The sequence below is a fragment of the Cricetulus griseus genome, chromosome 2 (assembly GCF_003668045.3).
Source record: "Cricetulus griseus strain 17A/GY chromosome 2, alternate assembly CriGri-PICRH-1.0, whole genome shotgun sequence".
In the NCBI taxonomy this organism is placed as follows: Eukaryota; Metazoa; Chordata; class Mammalia; order Rodentia; family Cricetidae; genus Cricetulus; species Cricetulus griseus.
In genome coordinates this window covers 436,970,949-436,988,615 of record NC_048595.1, presented here as the reverse complement: position 1 = coordinate 436,988,615, position 17,667 = coordinate 436,970,949, and the positions used below count along the sequence as shown (strand labels likewise).

General features: G+C 45.8%; 2 protein-coding genes and 1 pseudogene across 15 annotated transcripts in view; 1 reads left to right on the top strand and 2 right to left on the bottom strand.

Moving 5' to 3' along the window:
• The window catches only part of Fbxo36 (F-box protein 36), a 52,613-nt gene extending 38,102 nt beyond the window's left edge, over positions 1 to 14,511 (bottom strand). The window contains exon 1 of one of the 2 annotated variants that reach the window (XM_027397415.2): positions 13,895 to 14,511. In XM_027397415.2, the coding sequence (XP_027253216.1) occupies positions 13,895 to 14,399 (505 nt within the window). In that variant the 5' untranslated portion in view covers positions 14,400 to 14,511. The remainder of the gene's footprint in view (positions 1 to 13,894) is intronic. The other variant, XM_027397416.2, reaches the window with a different exon arrangement.
• Positions 1,528 to 13,828, bottom strand: LOC100753863 (annotated as a pseudogene).
• Positions 13,604 to 17,667, top strand: part of Trip12 (thyroid hormone receptor interactor 12) — a 118,031-nt gene continuing 113,967 nt past the window's right edge. For 5 of the 13 annotated variants that reach the window (XM_027397409.2, XM_035441076.1, XM_035441075.1 and 2 more), the window contains exon 1: positions 14,537 to 14,670. The gene's annotated coding sequence lies outside the window, so the exon portion shown is untranslated. Of the gene's footprint in view, positions 13,628 to 14,533; positions 14,671 to 14,870; positions 14,893 to 15,186; positions 15,305 to 17,667 lie in introns of those variants that run through there. The other 8 variants (XM_035441081.1, XM_027397411.2, XM_027397403.2 and 5 more) reach the window with 6 other exon arrangements.

Sequence of the window (17,667 nt, the reverse complement as noted above, 5' to 3'; positions counted from 1 at the left end):
CTCAGCACGTGGGAAGTGGAGATAGGAGAGTTCAAGGTCATCCTTCCTGATGTGACTCTAGGCCAGTTTAGGGCCACAGGAGAACTATATCTCACAAACAAGCAAGCAAATCACTTCCAAACAAACAGAAAAATTCAAACAAACAAAATCTAACACACAGTTTACAACTACAACTCATACTCAAGAAGCTTTGATGTAACACATTTATTATCCCTAGGTCACACCAGTCTGCTGGTGTTTGGGAAACTGGATAGAACTCGGGGCTAATTTGGGGGTCTTGTTTGTTAAATAGCAAAATTACCTACAACCACAAAAGCCCCAAATGTAGCACTGGACAGAGCATGAAGAAGTTGTTGATTTAGCATCTGAGAGCTGAATAAGCAGCAGCAAAGCTTCTTGTTGGACCTCAGCTGGGAAAACACTGTGTGAGCCTTTTCTGAAATGATCAGGAAAGCCCTCCCTGTGTAGGTTTGGGTTAAAAATACATTTAAAATTTTTTTATTTATTTTTATCTTATATCCATTGGTGTCTTAGTGAGTGTCAGATCCCCTGAAACTGGAGTTACAGACTGCTACGTGGATGCTAGAAATTGAACCCAGGTCCTCTGGAAGAGCAGCCAGTGCTCTTAACCTCTGAGCCATCTCTCCAGCCCCCCACAAACACATTTCAGTTAATAGACAGCTTGAGAAATGCAGAATCTCAATGAATGCATAGCCCCCTCAGTAATTTTTGTATTTTTGAGACAGGCCTGTGTACCCAGTTTAGCCTTGAACACCTGATCCTCCTGCCTCCACTCCTCAGTGCTGGAACTACAGGCATGCACCACCATGCCTGGTTTTTATGTAGTGGTGGGGGTTAAACCTGGGGCTTTGTGAATGCTGGGGAAGCATTTTACCAACTGAGCTATGCCTATGCTAGTTCTAGGCTCTGTATATTTATGAGCCCATTTCTTTCTCAATGCCTATGAAGCGATATCTATTTTTTAACTTTCCTTTCTCTCTCTCTCTCTCTCTCTCTCTCTCTTATGGTGGTGAGGATTAGACCCAGGACTTTGAATATTCTAGGCAAGGGCTATACTACCATTGTGCTATTTTCCACCTTCAGTCTTCTTTGTTCTTCTAAATGTGTATGTGCAGGCATGTATAGCAGCCAGCGGTTGATGTTAGGTGTCTTTTTCAATTCCTCTTCACTTTTTTTTTTCCTTTTAAAACAGGGTCTCACTGGGCCTTGGTGGTGCACGCCTTTAGTCCTAGCACTCAGGAGGCAGAGGCAGGCAGATCTCTGTGAGTTCCGGGCCAGCCTGGTCTACAAGAGCAAGTGCCAGGATAGGCTCCAAAGCTACACAGAGAAACCCTATCTCGAAAAGCCAAAAAACAAACAAACAAAGGAAACAACAACAACAACAACAAAACAAAAAAACAAACTAAAAAACAAACAGGGTCTCATTATGTAGCACTGTCTGACCTGGAATTCTCTCTGTAGACCAGGTTTTATTTATTTTTAGGATTTATTTATGTGTATGTTGTGTGTATGTGTGGGGGGTATATGTTTGAGTGTGTGTGTGTGTTGGTCAGAGGGCAGTTCTGTCTGTCTTCCAGGTCAGATTAAACTTAGGTTATCAGCCTGGGATACAAAACTTACCCATTGAGACATTTGGCAGACCCTTATTCTTCATTATTTCATGCATAAAAAAACTGCTGCTTTTGCTAGCCTCAACCACCAGAAATTATTTATTTATTTATTTATTTATTTATGAGGAATGTGCCATTTTCTCTAATGACTATTAAATAAGTTGGTAGGAGAAACAGACCAAGTTGTGGGTTAGAATTCTGCAAAGAGCCCAGTCCTATCCCTCTGTACTCAAGATATGCTCCTACCAGGTCTGGGAGAGTTCTCCCCACAAAACAGGACTACAAAGCAGAAGATGGCTGACTCCTTTTGGGCTGACAGAGGAGAAACAATACCAGGCTCCTTCTCGGTGGCCTTGTTTCTACAGCCCAAGCATTCCGTTCTCTGTTCTTTTCGGAAGAGACCCTTGCCCTTCTGCCATCGGCTGTGAATGACTCTTCATACCCATGGCAGCAGGCCTACAAGGCCAACCAGGCAGCAGCCATCCAGTCCAGTATGCGCGCAGAACAAGTCTTGTCGGGGGAGGTGCTTCCAGTGCAGATCTTAGGCGCTCTCAGCTGTCTTCTCTCCTTATGCAGTGGAAGAGGTTACAGAACGCTTGTACCAAAAGAACATGAAGCCCATGGAGAGGGCAGCCTTCAGCAGGCTGGGGACAGGCCCTTGAAGAGGCCCTGAGTGCCTTCAGCTTGGAGCACCTGCTAGGTGAGGTCCAGGAGGCACTTGTAGCTCCGCACCTGTAGCTCTGCACCTGGCTAAAGGCAGACCGGGCAGGCTCCAACCCTCCCACCTGCAGGCACTTCTTGAAGAGGGTCAGGGGATATGTGAGGGTCTTGCTGATGACTCCAGATCTCCAGTCATAAGGCAGGTTTTTCTGGTTCCCTGTTTGTTTTCCATCTGGAGGTATGACCCAGTTGTAGGCATTCTTCAAGGACCAGTAGCAGGAGAACTGCAGGCCCACAAAGGGGACTTTGGCAATCATGGTGGGAAACAAGCCTTTGTAGAAGATCAAGGGGCCCTTGGTCCTGAACCTGGTAGACTCGGCCTCTTGTAGGTGTTATAGATCTGGGCTCCCCAAGCTTCGAGGCAGATGCACAGGACATCCACAGGGTGCACAGCAAAGGTGGCTGAGCCAGCAGACAGGCCACAACATACAAAGTGTGCTGACAATTCGTGAGTTTCATACAAGTAGGTTCTATAGAGCAATTCAGTCAGCTCTTCAAATGATAAAAATTGGATGGCTTCATAGGCTATGGAAAGGATCTAGGCTGGAATGTGCCCTTTCCAGAAAGCGGTCCAGATCTTCCTGCAGAATTTGCTTGGTCACCTGGAAGATTCTGTGGTATTTGGCATTGGGGTCACTTGGACACTGGTTCAATCCGAATTGGAAACGGATCTTGATGATGTCCAAAAGGCTGATCAGGGCACTAGTGACAGATCCAGACACTGATCCTGCCATGGCCACCTCCAACTTGTAGTTACTCCTGACATCTGCGTTGGCATCATAGCTGACTGTCACTGCCTCTGGTCCACCCAAGGTCCATGAGTATCAGGCTGATGGGGCAGGTTTCGCAGGACTCCACAAGCTCAGCCCTCCTTCCCTCTCAGTGTAGTCTAACAGCAAAACTCAACTGCACTTGCCCCAGAAATTTACTTATTTTAAAAATTAATTTTAGATGGCTCAGTGGTTAAGAGCACTGGCTGTTCTTCCAGAGTTCCTGAGTTCAAGTCCCAGGAACGACATGATGGCTCACAACCATCTATAATGAGATCCAGTGCCCTCGGAAGACCTGCAGGCAACACTCGGGCAGAACATTGTATACATAATAAATAAATAAATCTTTAAAAATTAATTTTATTGTTTTATGTGTATGGGTGTTTTGCCTGCATGTATGTGACTGGTACCCAAGAAGGCCAAAGAGGATATTGGATCCCTTGGAGCTAAAGATGGCTGTGAGCTGCCATGTGGGTGTTGGATTAAAACCTGGGTCCTTTGATAGAGCAGTCAGTGCTTTTAACCACTGAGCTATCCCTCCAGCATTAAAAAAAAAAAAAAAAATTGAAAGTAGTGAACCCATAGGCTCACACACTTGAATAGGCTTTTTTTTTTGCCTTAAGCTACCCATCTGATCTCATATTTACAAGGGTGACACTATTCTATTGAGTCAGAAGACCACAGTAGTAATCTATAAAATAGCTGTAAATGGGACAGCACAACAAACACATATATTGCTATTATTATTTGAAACAGGGTCTCACTATGTAGACCAGGATGGCCTTTAACTCAGAGCTCTGCCTGCTGTTGCCTAAAGACATGCACCACCATGCCTGACTAATGCAAGTATTTTAATGTGGAAGATAAACTTGGTGAACCATTTACACAAATATTCTTCCTTCTGCTTGCTTGCTTTTGGACTTCATTTCCCATCCATTCTCAAACACTGCTTGCTGGTTTTAAGTTGGAGAATCCAAGATACAATCTCCAAAGAATGTTTATAAGTGCAGGGGGTGGGAGTAGGTGGTGGTGGTGGTCTTATTCAGGTTATCCTGTCCTGTATGGGCTGCTGATGCAATACGTATTGTTGCTCTCAAGGTTTTTTTTTTTTATAAATGGATCTTGGGCCCTGCCTTTCAGTAGGATCATATATAAAGGTTCAAGGATAGGCAAGGTCATGGGGCTTGCAACAAGGCATGAAAAGGGTTGAGGTTCCAGAATACATCTCTTAGGAGGTGTGGTGGTTTGGATGAGAATGGACCCCATAGGCTCACATGTTTAAATACTTGCTCAACAGTTAGCAGAGCAGCTAGAGAAAGATTAGGAGGTGTGGCTTTGTTGGAGAAAGTGTGTCATTGGAGGTGGGCTTTGAGGTTTCAAAAGACTAGTGTCATTCCTACTGGTGCTTGCTCCCTTTGCCTCTTGCTTTCTTTGTCTAAGTAGTGTTTGTTTCCAGACGTGACCTCAGCTGTTCCTACTGCCATGCTGTCCACCCTCTGGAACTGTAAGTCCAATTATAAGTCACCTTGGCCATGGTTTATCATGGCAACAGAAAAGTAACTAATACAGAAGGTTTCTTTGGGGGGCGGGTGGGATAGAAATATAGTGGGCCTCAGGACCACACCCACTGTGACTTAATGGACTTTTTCATCCTTGCATGTCCTTATTTATATACCAAAAAGCTGAACTTCAAACATCCTGTTCCCAGGCACCTATTCTTGGATTTTTTTTTAAAACATAGTCAAGACTGCTAAGCATTTAAAAAAATTGTTCAAATTTTATTTTTGTGTTTTTGAGCATGTGTGTGCCACAATGATTGTGTGGAGGTCACAGGACAACCTGGTTCTCTCTTCCTTGTTTTGAGGCAGAATATCTCTTTGACTGATGCCAGTGTTAAGCTTTGGGGTGTTTTGCCTGCCTCTGTCTTCCATTTTCCTGCAGGAGTGCTTACATTATAGATGTGTGTCACTGTATCAGGCTGTTTATATATATCATATGCACACTTAAACACACAAATAATGAAAAGTAAAGAAAATAAAATAATGACAAGACCAGTGTGGGCTATATATTCTGACCTTGTTTCAGGGGAAAACAAACAAACAAAAAACTTTAGCCAAATTCAAACATTTTTGTGGTGAAATACTGAAAGTTTTCCCATAAGTCTACAAACAATCATTTCTATTTGAAATGTTAGTGAAATCTTTACGGGAATAAACATGGCAGGGACAAAGACCTAGAGTGGATGCAATGTAGAGTGAGACAGTGATCCCGGACCTTAGGAGGTGGAGGCAGGAGGATCAGAAATCCAAGACTAGCAGCAGGTGAATACATGGTAAGACTTTCTCTCACAAACAAAAGGGGCTGGAGGGACATCTCAGGGTTAGATCACTTGCTGTTCTGGTGAAGGTCCAGGTTTGGTTCCCAGGACCCCATGCTGGTTTACAATGGCCTGTAACTCCAGCACCGAGAATCAGAAGCTGCCTGCTGGCCTCTCAGGGCACCAGGCACACACATGGTGCACAGACATACATGCAGACCAACACTCAGATCCATAAAGTAAGTATCTTTTATTTATTTTATGTATATGAATCCTCTACCTGCATGCATGACTTTATGCCAGGAAAGGGCATCAGATTTCACTATAGATGGTTGTGAGTCACCATGTGGGTGCTGGGAATTGAACTCAGGACCATTGGAGGAGCAGCCACTGCTCTCAACCAGAGCCATCTGTCTATCCCCAAAGTAAATACCTTAAAAAACAGCCCAGCCGGGCATTGGTGGTGCATGCCTTTAATCCCAGCACACGGGAGGCAGAGGCAGGCGGATCTCTGTGAGTTCGAGGCCAGCCTGGTCTCCAGAGCGAGTGCCAGGATAGGCTCCAAAGCTACACAGAGAAACCCTGTCTCAAAAAACCAAAACCAACCAACCAACCAAACAAACAAACAAACAGCCCAAACCTGAAAAACCTCTCACAAAGTACCACCCCCAATACCAGGGACTAAATATGATTAGAAAGGAAATGTTCATAGATGAGATGGACTAGTCATAGAAAAATCTAAAATCATCTACAGATACACACTTTGAGTTAATAGCTGACTTAGGAAGATCTCTAGGCAGAAGAAAATTTACTAGAAACACAAGCCAACTTCAGGGAGCTGGGGTTTGGCTCAGTGGTAGAGTGCCTGCTTCACATCTGGAATCATTAGTGTCATCTACCCTTTGCTAAGCATAAACAGGACACACAATTTGGAGAAGAAGGAGAAGGAGGAGGAGGAAGAGGAAGAAGAAGAAGAAGAAGAAGAAGAAGAAGAAGAAGAAGAAGAGGAGGAGGAGGAGGAGGAGGAGGAGGAGGAGGAGGAGGAGGAAGAGGAAGAAGAAGAAGAAGAAGAAGAGGAGGAGGAGGAGGAGGAGGAAGAGGAGGAGGAAGAAGACCTACAAGAAAATAAATGTATTATTTCTACACTATCACCTAGTAAGATTATATACCTAGATATTTTGCAAGGGAAAGTTAAACACAGTATTAACAAGATATCAGTTTATGAAAATTTACCCATACACTAACTGCAATACCAATGAAAATACCACTTATTATTTTTGTGGAGGCATAAGCTGATTGTGCAAATATACAAGGAAAAGAAAATCACTGACAGTTGACTGATTAACTACTCCAGCTCTTTTCATGGAAAAGGTGATGTTGGCTGCTTTGGTATTTCCTGCTGTATTCCAAAGAGCATTTCAGAGTCTCCACTCCTGAAAAGCCTCAGGGAAGGATATTCCAGGGTCACATGACTGGGGAAAAAGCTTCAGCTGCAGTCTCCTCTTGGAGATTCATGACACAACAGGGTTTTGTTCTGTTTTTATTAGCATGTATTCATTATGCAAAGCAATAGGTTTCTTTGTGACCACTTCATGCACGAGCGCGTGTAACAACTTGCATCATAGTCACCTCTTCTACACTACCCTCTTTTATATGCCATCAGTCTGATTTTCACAGTAGGATTTTAAAGTCTGAGAAGTCCCAGAAAGCAGTAGCAAATATCATTTTGTTTTGTGCAGGACTCCCAATCTTGATCATGAAACCTGCCACTGAGAAACACTGGCCCCAAGTGCCTTTCCCCTGTCACTTGGTTCTTGTTCTGTAAAGCAGCCATGGTAGAACTGTTCATTTCACAGATGAAAAACAAGGGCACATGAGGTAGGTGAAGGAGGCCACACAGCTACCAACACAAACTCATTGTCAATCCAATTATTCTAAGGGAAAGAAAAATCTAGTGCTTTCTTTAGGACTGAACACCACTGTCACAGGAAAACCTTTTAGCGATGCACTCAACCTTAGTGATCTTTTAAGCCTAGCAACTTTAGTATGCCGATGAGGCAACTGGGGACCAGATAAATTAAGAGCCTTGCTTGCCCCAGGTCAAGAGCTTGCCCAGTAGCAGGAGGACTCGAAGGATCCATGACTCAGTGGCTCCCAATTAAGTGCTCTGCTGCCCCACATAATTATGTAGCCGATCTGTGGCAATGTGGGGTGAGAGCAGATTGAGTAGGTGTTCACAGGTGCTGAGTGAACTACTCACCTGCAGGAGATGGGGTGGGGGGGTGGAGGTCTGCGCAGGTGTTATGGAATTCTGAAGTGAGGGCTGAGGGGCCTCTTGGTGACTGTGTTATTACATGGCTAAGCACTGAACACTTACTTCCAAGAGTTTAGTCCTTTTAGTTGGACCAAGTCATCCCTCTTCCTCCCCAAAGTGCCCTATGCCACTTGAAAGGAATTTAAAATTTCTGATTAGAAGCCATTTCACAACTCTAATTAGGTACATCCTGGAGTGTCACAGGGTTGGGAACCATTTTTCTAAAGTGTGTCAGACATGAGGAATAGAAGAATAATGCCGTTTATTATTATAAACACCTGACCCAACCTGTGGGGTAGGGAAGGGTATTTATTGTGGCTGTGGCTGTCAGGAAGTGCAGGAAGACGTGAATAACTTCAGTGGGTAAAATGAAAACATCCCAGGAGGGATGGATGGAGCTGGGCTCTATGTTCTCTGCTACAGCGAAGGAGGAGGAAAGGGCTAAGAGGGTCAGATTGGAGGCTGGGCAAGTCACAGACAAGGGACAGAGGACAAGAGAACACAGCTGAGCCTGACTTTTGGACAGTAGTGTGTAGGTGGAAACATTTGGGCTGTGGCTGGTAAAATGGACATTAGCGCTGGGACATATGCAGACTTCCTATGGGGACATGGGAAAAGTAGGCAGAAGTAAAGAACAGATAAATCTCTGTGCTCTCCTCCCCCTGTATATGTGGCTCTGGGGACTGTGTGTGTGTGTGTGTGTGTGTGTGTGTGTGTGTGTGTGTGTGTGAGAGGATGGGGACTGTGTGTGTGTGTGTGTGTGTGTGTGTGTGTGAGAGGATGGGGTCCAGAAAAGCATGATTCTGATTCCTGGGTCCTCTTGGAAAAATACCCCCATATCAAGTCCACTGTGTCTATCCACCTCCCAAAATATTCAACCTATTGCTTGTTGAACGATTTCAATTTACCAGAGAAATCTCCTCATTTGGGACCAAGTCAAGCTAGTCAGATAATACTTTGTCCTGTTTTTTTCTTCCCAGTGGGTGAAGCACACTAAGCCACACCCCCAGCTCCTACCTAATATTCCACTTGTCTTATATTCAACAAAGCAGAAAGAACAACCCTTTACTTTTCTATTCTTTGTAGGCATAGGCGTAGAAAAGTGTTTCATATAGCTTAGGCTGGCCTAAAACTATGCTGCCAAGGTGGTCCTGAACTTCTGCTCCTCCAGCCTCCTTCTCCTTAGGTATGTGCCACTAGGCCTGTTTTTTGTGTTGGTAGGGATCACACCTAGGGCTCTGTGAAAGCCAGATAAATACAATATCAAGAGAAGAACATTCCTATAACTTCAGGTTTTTGTAGTTCTGGGTAGGGTTTCATAAAATAAAAAAGACTACATTGTTGCCCCATTCTCCTTTTATCTGTGGCAGTGAGCATTACCTGTTGATAGATAGTCCTGAGAGGATCACTTACTCATATTATTAGCTACAAGAAGTGGAATCAACCACTTCTGATTTCCTTAGTCCATGGTTATTGTTTCGAAAACTTTCTACATTAAACTTAAAGTCACTGGCTCTGGCCACCTGAAGCAACACTTCCACTTGAGGATAAAGAAGACAGAGGGTGTTTTTTTGTTTTGTTTTGTTTTTGTTCTTCATGACAGAGTTTCTCTGTGTAGCCCTGGTTGTAAAAGACAGAATTTTTAAAAGTGATTTATTTATTTATTTTTATGTGCATTGGTGTTTTGCCTGCCTGTGTGTCTGTGTGAGGGTTTTGGATCACCTAGAGATAGTTATCTATCAATTGTGAGCTGGAACTTGAACCCAGATCCTCTGCAAGAACAGCCAGTGCTCTTAACCACTGAACCATCTCTTCAGCCCCCAGATGATAGGAAGGCTACTGTTACAAATATTTTGTCTTCTGTGTCTGAAGGTGTAGCTCATTGGTAATGTTGATCTATCATACACAGAGACTTGAGTTTGAACCTCATCAGAACTCCCATGCATATAAAAATTCTATCTTTGTTGTTTTGTTTTTCAGAAAATGTTGGTGGTGGTGCTCACCTTTAATCCCAGCAGCTGGGAAGCAGAGGCAGGCATATCTCTGTAAGTTCAAGGCCAGTCTGGCCTACAAAGTGAGTTCCAGGAGAGCCAGGGCTGTTACAGAGAGAAAATACATAAATGAATCTAAAGTGGGGAGCTGACTTGTGGTGGGGAGATGTGGAGACAGCGTCTGTATGTAGCTCTGGCTGTCCTGGAACTCACTATGTGGACCAGGCTGGTCTCAATCTACCTATCTCTGCTTTCAAACTTCTGGGATTTAAGGCACGTGTCACATTGTCAGCTACTTATTTTTTTTTAATTGTGTATATAAAGAAAGTATAGTTGTGTTTGGGTGTGGTGCCTAGAGTTACAGGTAGCTATGAGCGACGTGCTGGGAGCCAAACTCTGGTCCTCTAGAAGAACAGCAACAGCAAGCATTCTTAACTATTGAGCCCTTTTTGTCTGTCTGTTTTTGTTTTTTGAGACATCGTTTTTTTTTTTTCTGTAGCTTTGGAACCTGTCCTGGAACTGGCTCTGTTGACCAGGCTCACCTCAAACTCAGAGATCCGCCTGCCTCTGCCTCCCAAGTGCTGGGATTAAAGGCGTGAGCCACCAACTCCCGATCTACTAGTTCTCGTAACATTAAGATTCAATATACACACTATTAAAACTAGAGTGAGAACAATGGATGAATGTTTCATTTAGAAAATAGTACATTGGCTACATATAGTGGTGGTGGCGGTGGTGATGGTGATAATGTCTCTAATCCTAGCACTCAGAGGTAGAGGTAGGTAGATTTCTGTAAATTCAAGGTTAATTGGTCTAGACCAGCATGAACTATGTAGAGAGACCCTATCTATCTATCTATCTATCTATCTATCTATCTATCTATCTATCTATCTATCTAATCTATCTATCTCCCTACCCCACTCCACAAAAGAAAAATGTCCCCCCCCCAGGGTTTTCTGTGTAAGTCCTGGCTGTTCTGGAATTTGATCTGTAGACCAGACTGGCCTCTTCTTCCCAAGTTTTGGGATTAAAGGCTTTGTGCCACCACTGCCTGGCTGTGAAAAATGTGTTCATTTTTCTAAGCCTTAGGATTATAATAATAAAGGCAAGATTTGAGAATAGAACACTGGTCTCAAGCTATGTTGCAAAAGTTGTTTTATATTTATGATAAAGTTTAAAATTGTATCTATTTGTATGTATATTTATGTGTGTGTGTGTATTATGTATGGTGCATATATAAAAGTCAGAAAATAACTTTAGGGAGTTGGTTCTCTCCTTCAATCATGTGGGTCCTGGGTTTAGCAAGTGCCTTTAACCATCTTGCTGTCCCTGTTTCTGTTCAGAGATGGTCTTGCTATGTAGGCTAAGTTGGCCTCAAACTTACTAAGTAGTCCTCAAATGCCTTATAGTTGAAATCTTCCCACCTCAGCTTCCTGAGTGCTGGGATTACAGAGATGTACTTTTATAGCTTTAAGTTATTCATTGAGAATGCCTCTGTAAGAATAAAAGCATATGCCAGGTATGGTTAGTGAATGCCTGCAATTCTGGTACTAAGGCAAGTTTGAAGTCAGCTTGGACTAAATAGAGACTGAGGACAAAATATAAATATGGTTAGGTGTGGTGGTAGTATTATATGCCTCTAATCCTAGTTCTCAGAGATAGAGGTGGGGGGCTTCTGTGAATTCAAGGCTACTTGGTCTATGATAGTCTCTTGTGTCTGTGTGTGTCTGTGGGGGGGCATGAGCACATGACGACAGTAATATACATGTGAAGGTCAGAGGGAAACTTGTGAGAGTGCATTCTCTCCGGATCAAACTCAGGTCTTCAGGTTTGTGGCAAGTGCCTTTAACTCCTGAGGCATCTTGCTAGCACAAGAAGTTTTTTTTTTTGTTTGTTTGTTTCTTAATTGTTTTTTTTTCTTTCTTTTTATATTTATTTATTTATTTATTTATTTATTTATTTTTGGTTTTTCAAGACAGGGTTTCTTTGTGTAGCTTTGGAGCCTGATCTGGCACTCGCTCTGGAGACCAGGCTGGCCTTGAACTCACAGAGATCTGCCTGCCTCTGCCTCCCGAGTGCTGGGATTAAAGGCGTGGCTATCATATTAATTTTTGAGACAAGGCCTCTTTAAGTATCCCTGGCTTGCCTGTGACTTCCTATGTAGACCAAACTTGCCTTGAACTTGGAGATTCTCCTGCCTCTGCCTCCTCTCCAGTGCTGCAATTAAAGGTCTGTGCCACCATTCCTAGTTTAAAGATCAGTTGTTTAAAGATCTGTTAATAAAAAGTGATTTTTTTTTTAAAGAATGCCAGACATTGTGGTTCATGTCTATAATAATCCCAGCTCTTGGGAGGCAGAGGCAGGATGATCAGGAAGGAGTTCAAGACAGATGGGCTAAAGGATGCCCTGTCTTAAAAAAATGAAAACAAAAGTTAATAACAAATTAGTTAAGAGGATAGCATGTAAACATATTCTCAAGTCACTGATCATGGGTGGGGTGAAAGGAAGAGAGGCCTCCTTGTGAGGCTAGATAATATTCAAAGAACAATTTTAAAGATACAGTAAAGACTGTAAACTAAAAATCAAATTAACATTTGAGCTAACATACAGTAGATGAAAATGGAAAAACATAATTCCAAAAGACTCCTATGTCTTAGGTCAGTCATACAAAGAGAGAAGAATTATTAGGATCAAAGATTTTTACGATAATAGGGGTGGGGGGATCCGGCTCACGAGTAAAACTGTCCAGCAAGCAGAAGGCCCTGGGTTCCACCCCTCACAGAACCAAGGAGAAAAGGAAAAAAAAAACCAACCCAAAACAAAAAAAATCAAACAAACCAAACTACCCAACAACATTCTCACCTCTCAAGGTGGGTGCAGTGCCTAATTCAGGAGGCAGAGGCAGGTGGATTTCTCTACATTCAGGGCCAGTTTGGTCTACAGATTGAGTTCCAGGCCACCCAGGGCTATCTAGTGAGATCCCGTCTCAAACCAAAAACAAAGAAACCAAACCGAACCAAAACAAAAACCTTCAAAATCTTAATTGTCAAATTCTTAAAGGGTTTAAAAAATTAAAAACTGAAGGCAGTATTACAGTTGCAGAATTATTAGGTCTTATGTGAAAAGTAAATGCACATATCATTATTGTTTTATAGGTTAAAATATATTAATTCATTACTCTTTTGTTTGAGGGCTCCTGGAAAAAAAAAAAAAAACCCTGAAGGGATAGCCAAAACGCAGACCCAAACAAACACAAGGTTTTAAACTTAATTTCATAGGAATATGGCCTATTAAAACTTGGGGTGCATGAACAGCTTAATGACGAGGATAAGCTTGGCCAGGAATGTGTGCAGTGTTCTCGGAGGAGGCCAGGCTCAACCAGAGCATTTCAAGGCCACAATACATTATCTAAAGCCCACCCCTGACAACCAAAACACTTGAAAAAAAAAAAAAAAGGCCTCCGGGGTTAGTTTACTCTAGCGATAACATAATCCCAGTTCTTATTGTTGTGGAGCAGATGTCATTATGGGTGGGGCTGATGAGCAGAGCAGCTGAAACATTTTTTGTTGTCCCCCCTTCCACTTTCAAAGGGATAGAAGGGGATCCAGCAAGGTAAGGGAAGACCTTTCAGTCAGCCATTCCTGTTAGAAAGAGGATTTTTGATGTGGTAATTGTAAAGGCAAACTCGAGGTTCTTTATTAAAGAAAAAAAAAAAATCCCCCAGGATTAAGTCCTACCCTGAAGAGACCGTCCCTTTCTCCCCCTGCCGGCTCCTCCTTGGGACACTTGGCTGAGTCTTTCTTTCCCTCCTTCCCACGCTGAGGTGAGGCGGCACGCAAGCAGGGACGCCTGTTTTTCTCCGGCGCGCGGAGGGAACGCAACGGGTAGGAAGCCGGGAGGTAGGAAGGGCAGCGGACGGCATTGCGGGGGAGGCAGGGAAGGCTCGCCAGGGACGAGCCGGCCTCGGGGAGAGAACCGACTCTCGGGCCGCGGAGCAGAGGTGACGAGGGGCGATCTCTCGCTGTGAGCTGGGACGCGGCGCTTCCGGCAGGCCACGGTGGCTGTTTGCCTGGAGCGGCCCGCATCGCGGGGGCCCGGCCGGGCGGGGAAGGGGGGGTCAGGAGAGACAGGAACCCGCGGCTCGTACTTGCCTGAGTCTGAGTGATCAACAACTGGTAATAGTCTTTGCTCGGCGCCGGGCCTTGTCCTACAATTTCGAACAGAGTATCCGGCAGCCACGACGCCATCTTGGGACGCCACCGCCGTCGCTAGGACAACCAGGAAGGGGCGGGGCTTGACCGGGGTCAGGGGGGCCGCAGCCCCACTTTGAAGCGAAGCCCCGCTTTTGCCTTGGCAGTGGGGGCGGGGGAGAAGCTTTAACTCGGGGTGGTGGCTTCCTCTACCACGGGTCACGAGGATCCCGGCCTTGGGAGGTGTTTTACAGTCAGGTCCTGGGTGACCCCAAGTGGAATTTAGTTCCTGCTGGCGCGGAGGGGCGGGGGTGACCCCAGCGGAGGGATACGGAGCGCAGCGCCAAGTCCCCTTCCTGGTCCCTTGAAGGGATCTTCGGAAGGAGACTGGAGGCTGCTCGCCGAGCCGAGCGGAGCCGAGCGGAGCGGAGCGCAGCGCTGGGGAGGGAGGGAGGGGCGGCGGCATGTCGGGCTGTAAATAGGGAGCGGGGCTGGTCCTGCGGAGGATCCCGCGGGCCGGAGCCTCAGGACAAAGTAGTCCCCGGCTGGAGTGGAGCGGGCGGGGAGGGAGGCGGCGCGGGCGGAGGCGCACGGCGGCGCGGTGCTGCGGCTCAGCTGATAATTGAAGGGAGGACAAGCCGCCGCCGCCGCCGCCCGCCGCTGGGGGGGGTGGGGGAGCCCGTGGAAGTTGCCGTCGCGCCACCGAGTCCGGACCGGAGACTTTGGGGCCTAACTAGGTAATTGGGACGCCGTTCCGAGCGGGCGGCGGGGTTGGGCCTCTGGGGGAGGGGGCTGAGGAAGGGACTGGGGAGCCTGAGCCCGAAAGTCCCAGGCAGCCCCGCTCGTGTCATCGTGGCGACGCGGCTCTCGCTCGGCTTGCTGGCGGCGGCGGCTGGCGGCTGGCGGCGGCGGCTGGCGGCGGCGGCGGGGCCGCGCAGGGACCAGCCCGAGGCTGACGGGTGAGGCGCTCGAGCGAGCCCGCGGCGGCCTGAGGAGCCGGGGCCGACCGGCTTGGGGGGGGGGGGGGCGCTGGGTCCCCGCTCTGGCCTCCCGCGATGAGGAAGGCCCTAGGCGGAACCTGGGTAGGGCGTGCGGGTCTGGGGGCGCCCAGCGGGGGCCGGGAGGGGACCGGAAATGGTCTTTGGAGCCTGGAGGGCGTCTAGGAAGAGAGAAAGTGGGGGGCCGGAAGTGCAGGTGGGGGGCGTGAAGACGGCAAGGGTTCCCCGGAAATGGGACGGGGGGCCCGGAAACAGGGAAAGGCAGGCTCTGGGCTGTGGACGGCCCGGAAATGGAAACTAGGGAGCAGCTCGAGTGACAACTGTTGTGAGGCAAGGGTCTGAGGAGGGAGAGGCGGGAGTGACCGGGGCCACGGTAATGGGCGTCTTGCTGAGGGGGGACGGACGGTTGGGGGCAGGCGAGCCGGGCCGAGCTGGCGCGGGGAGGGAGGAGGGTTTTCCAGCTGGGCAAGTCGAGGCTGAGGGAGGACGACGACGTGCCTGCCGGGCTGGCAGGGGCCGCGGTAGAGGCCGAGAAACTTGGCTGAGGGAAGCGGCATCCTAAGACGACCAGCAGGGGCCTAGGACGCCGAGGTTAACCGGGGCTTGGGTGAGGGAGGTGGGCCAATTGTCATCCCAATCGTATTAACATTCAACGCGAGTCGGGCGATTAATATGTGTGGATTACATAAAACCTATTACACCGTTTGTCCGTCCCCTCCACTCTTCCTTGAGATTAGGGAAACAAGTTACGGGGATGTTCAGAAAACGAAGGTTTCTTAAGACCCAGCCGTCTGTCTTTCACTTCCTCGGGAATAAGAGAAAGCTTTAATTAGTTAGAACGGAGAAACATTAGTAGAATTTAAAAAAAAAAATGAGGGTGGGGGTGGGGGTGGCTAACTTCTCTAGGTGGACGGGAGGGAATTGATTACCTCGGAGGTGAGAGGAAAACGGCTTCCCACCCGTCCAGCAGATTTGTTTCTGTTAATGCGTTTTATTTTGTCTGGGAGAGATTTTAGCTGTCGCTTCTTGCCGGGGTTCTGGGTTTTGGTGTCCTCGCTTCGTTAATTGGGGGCGGAATGTTACTAGGTAAACGTGGGGGTGGGTGGGGGTGGGGGGGCGGTTGATAGCGCAGTGACTCTGTTCCGAGTGGTCTAACCGCTCTCCTGTCTCCCTAGTCTGAGCTCGCGATCTGGCCTGGGCTGCCAAATCACCCGATCTCCAGGCTTTCTTCGGTTTGTAGGCCTTGTTGTGGTGTCTTTTAACTTTTACTTGCTCTTGACTCTTAGATATTTTTGGCATTAATTTTTTTTTTTTTAAAGACTCGGCAAGTTGAGGCTTAGAATCTCATCTCTAAAACCAAAACAAAAATACGTGGTAGAAAGCTGAAAGAGCTATTATTGAGTAGGGTAAAAAACTGATGCTGGAAACAAAGGTCTTAGTTGTGTTAGAAAAAAGGCAAGAGGCCTGTATATGAGGTCTTGTTGGTGTCGCATTTGGAGCTATTGCAAATTTATGGATAATAAATTGTGCAGGGCATTTAGAGCCCATTTTATGCTTATGCAGCTTTTTCGGTATTAAATTAAATCTTAAGACAGTAATTTACTCCTTGTTCCATGTTTATCCAAGACCTGGTATGGTTTTCTATTTTGTAACATAGTTGCTGCTGGGCTTTGTATATGACTGTTTTTCTACAACTGTACTGATAGAATTACAGCACTCTTATTATTGCTTCCATCTGCCTCACTGTGTCTCAGGATTGTGAGTAGTGTTTAAGTCTGCTCAGCTGACATTCACCTTTTCTCTGATGGTCAGGTGTTTTAGTTTTACATATACTTTCTACAAGTTTGAGAGTTCTGGGTAGTTTCAGAAAGTGCTATTGTAAAATTGCTGGGTGGAGGAGGCGCCTTGAGTACCACCACTCCTGAGGCAAAGGCAGGCGAATCTCTTGAGTTCGAGATCAGTGTGGTCTACAGAGTTGAGCTCTAGGACTGCTAGAGCTACACAGAGAAACCCTGTCTTCAAACAAACAAAAAGAGCAAGTATTTAAAATGGATGGGAGTCTAATTAGAGTAGAAGAAAGTAAAAATTAGTTCTTTGTGACTGAGGGAAGTAAATTTTTTTATTAAATTATTTGGAAGATATTTTACTCAAACTCCTAAAACAAATGAGTTATTTTGGTTCTGAGTTACTGAAATAAAGCCGAATTAAAGTATGAAAACAAATGACTTTCATTTAGTTAGAGCTTAAATTACTGCAGACTTTCTAACCAGACTTCTGTCCCATGCAGCTCTCTACAGTTTTGAAGCGTCAACTAGGTCAAGCCCTTTGCTTTGTTTCCCTTTTCTTTCAGTCTTTTCTGTCTCTTTGCCTTCACTCTTCTCTGCCTCTGGTTCATCCACACTGTTCATGTTCTTCTAGAAGAGTCTTTGTTTCTTTTAATCTCAGCCTCAATTTTCAAGTCGTCCTCCAAGACTTTTTCTCCTGCAATGCTTGGGTACCATCACAGTTACTATTTCTAACATCTTTCCTAAACACATCACTGTCTACTTTTGAGAATACTTTTTAAGTGTGTTATGTTCCTTTCAGGCATCTTTTTTTCTCTCTTCAGCACAAATTCCCTTTTCCACTTATTTTGTAACTCTAGAGCACACCATGCGAAAGACACCAACTGAAGCGATTTATTTTGGTTTTTCTAGATATGATTTCTCTGTAACAGCTCTGGCTGTTCTGGAACCT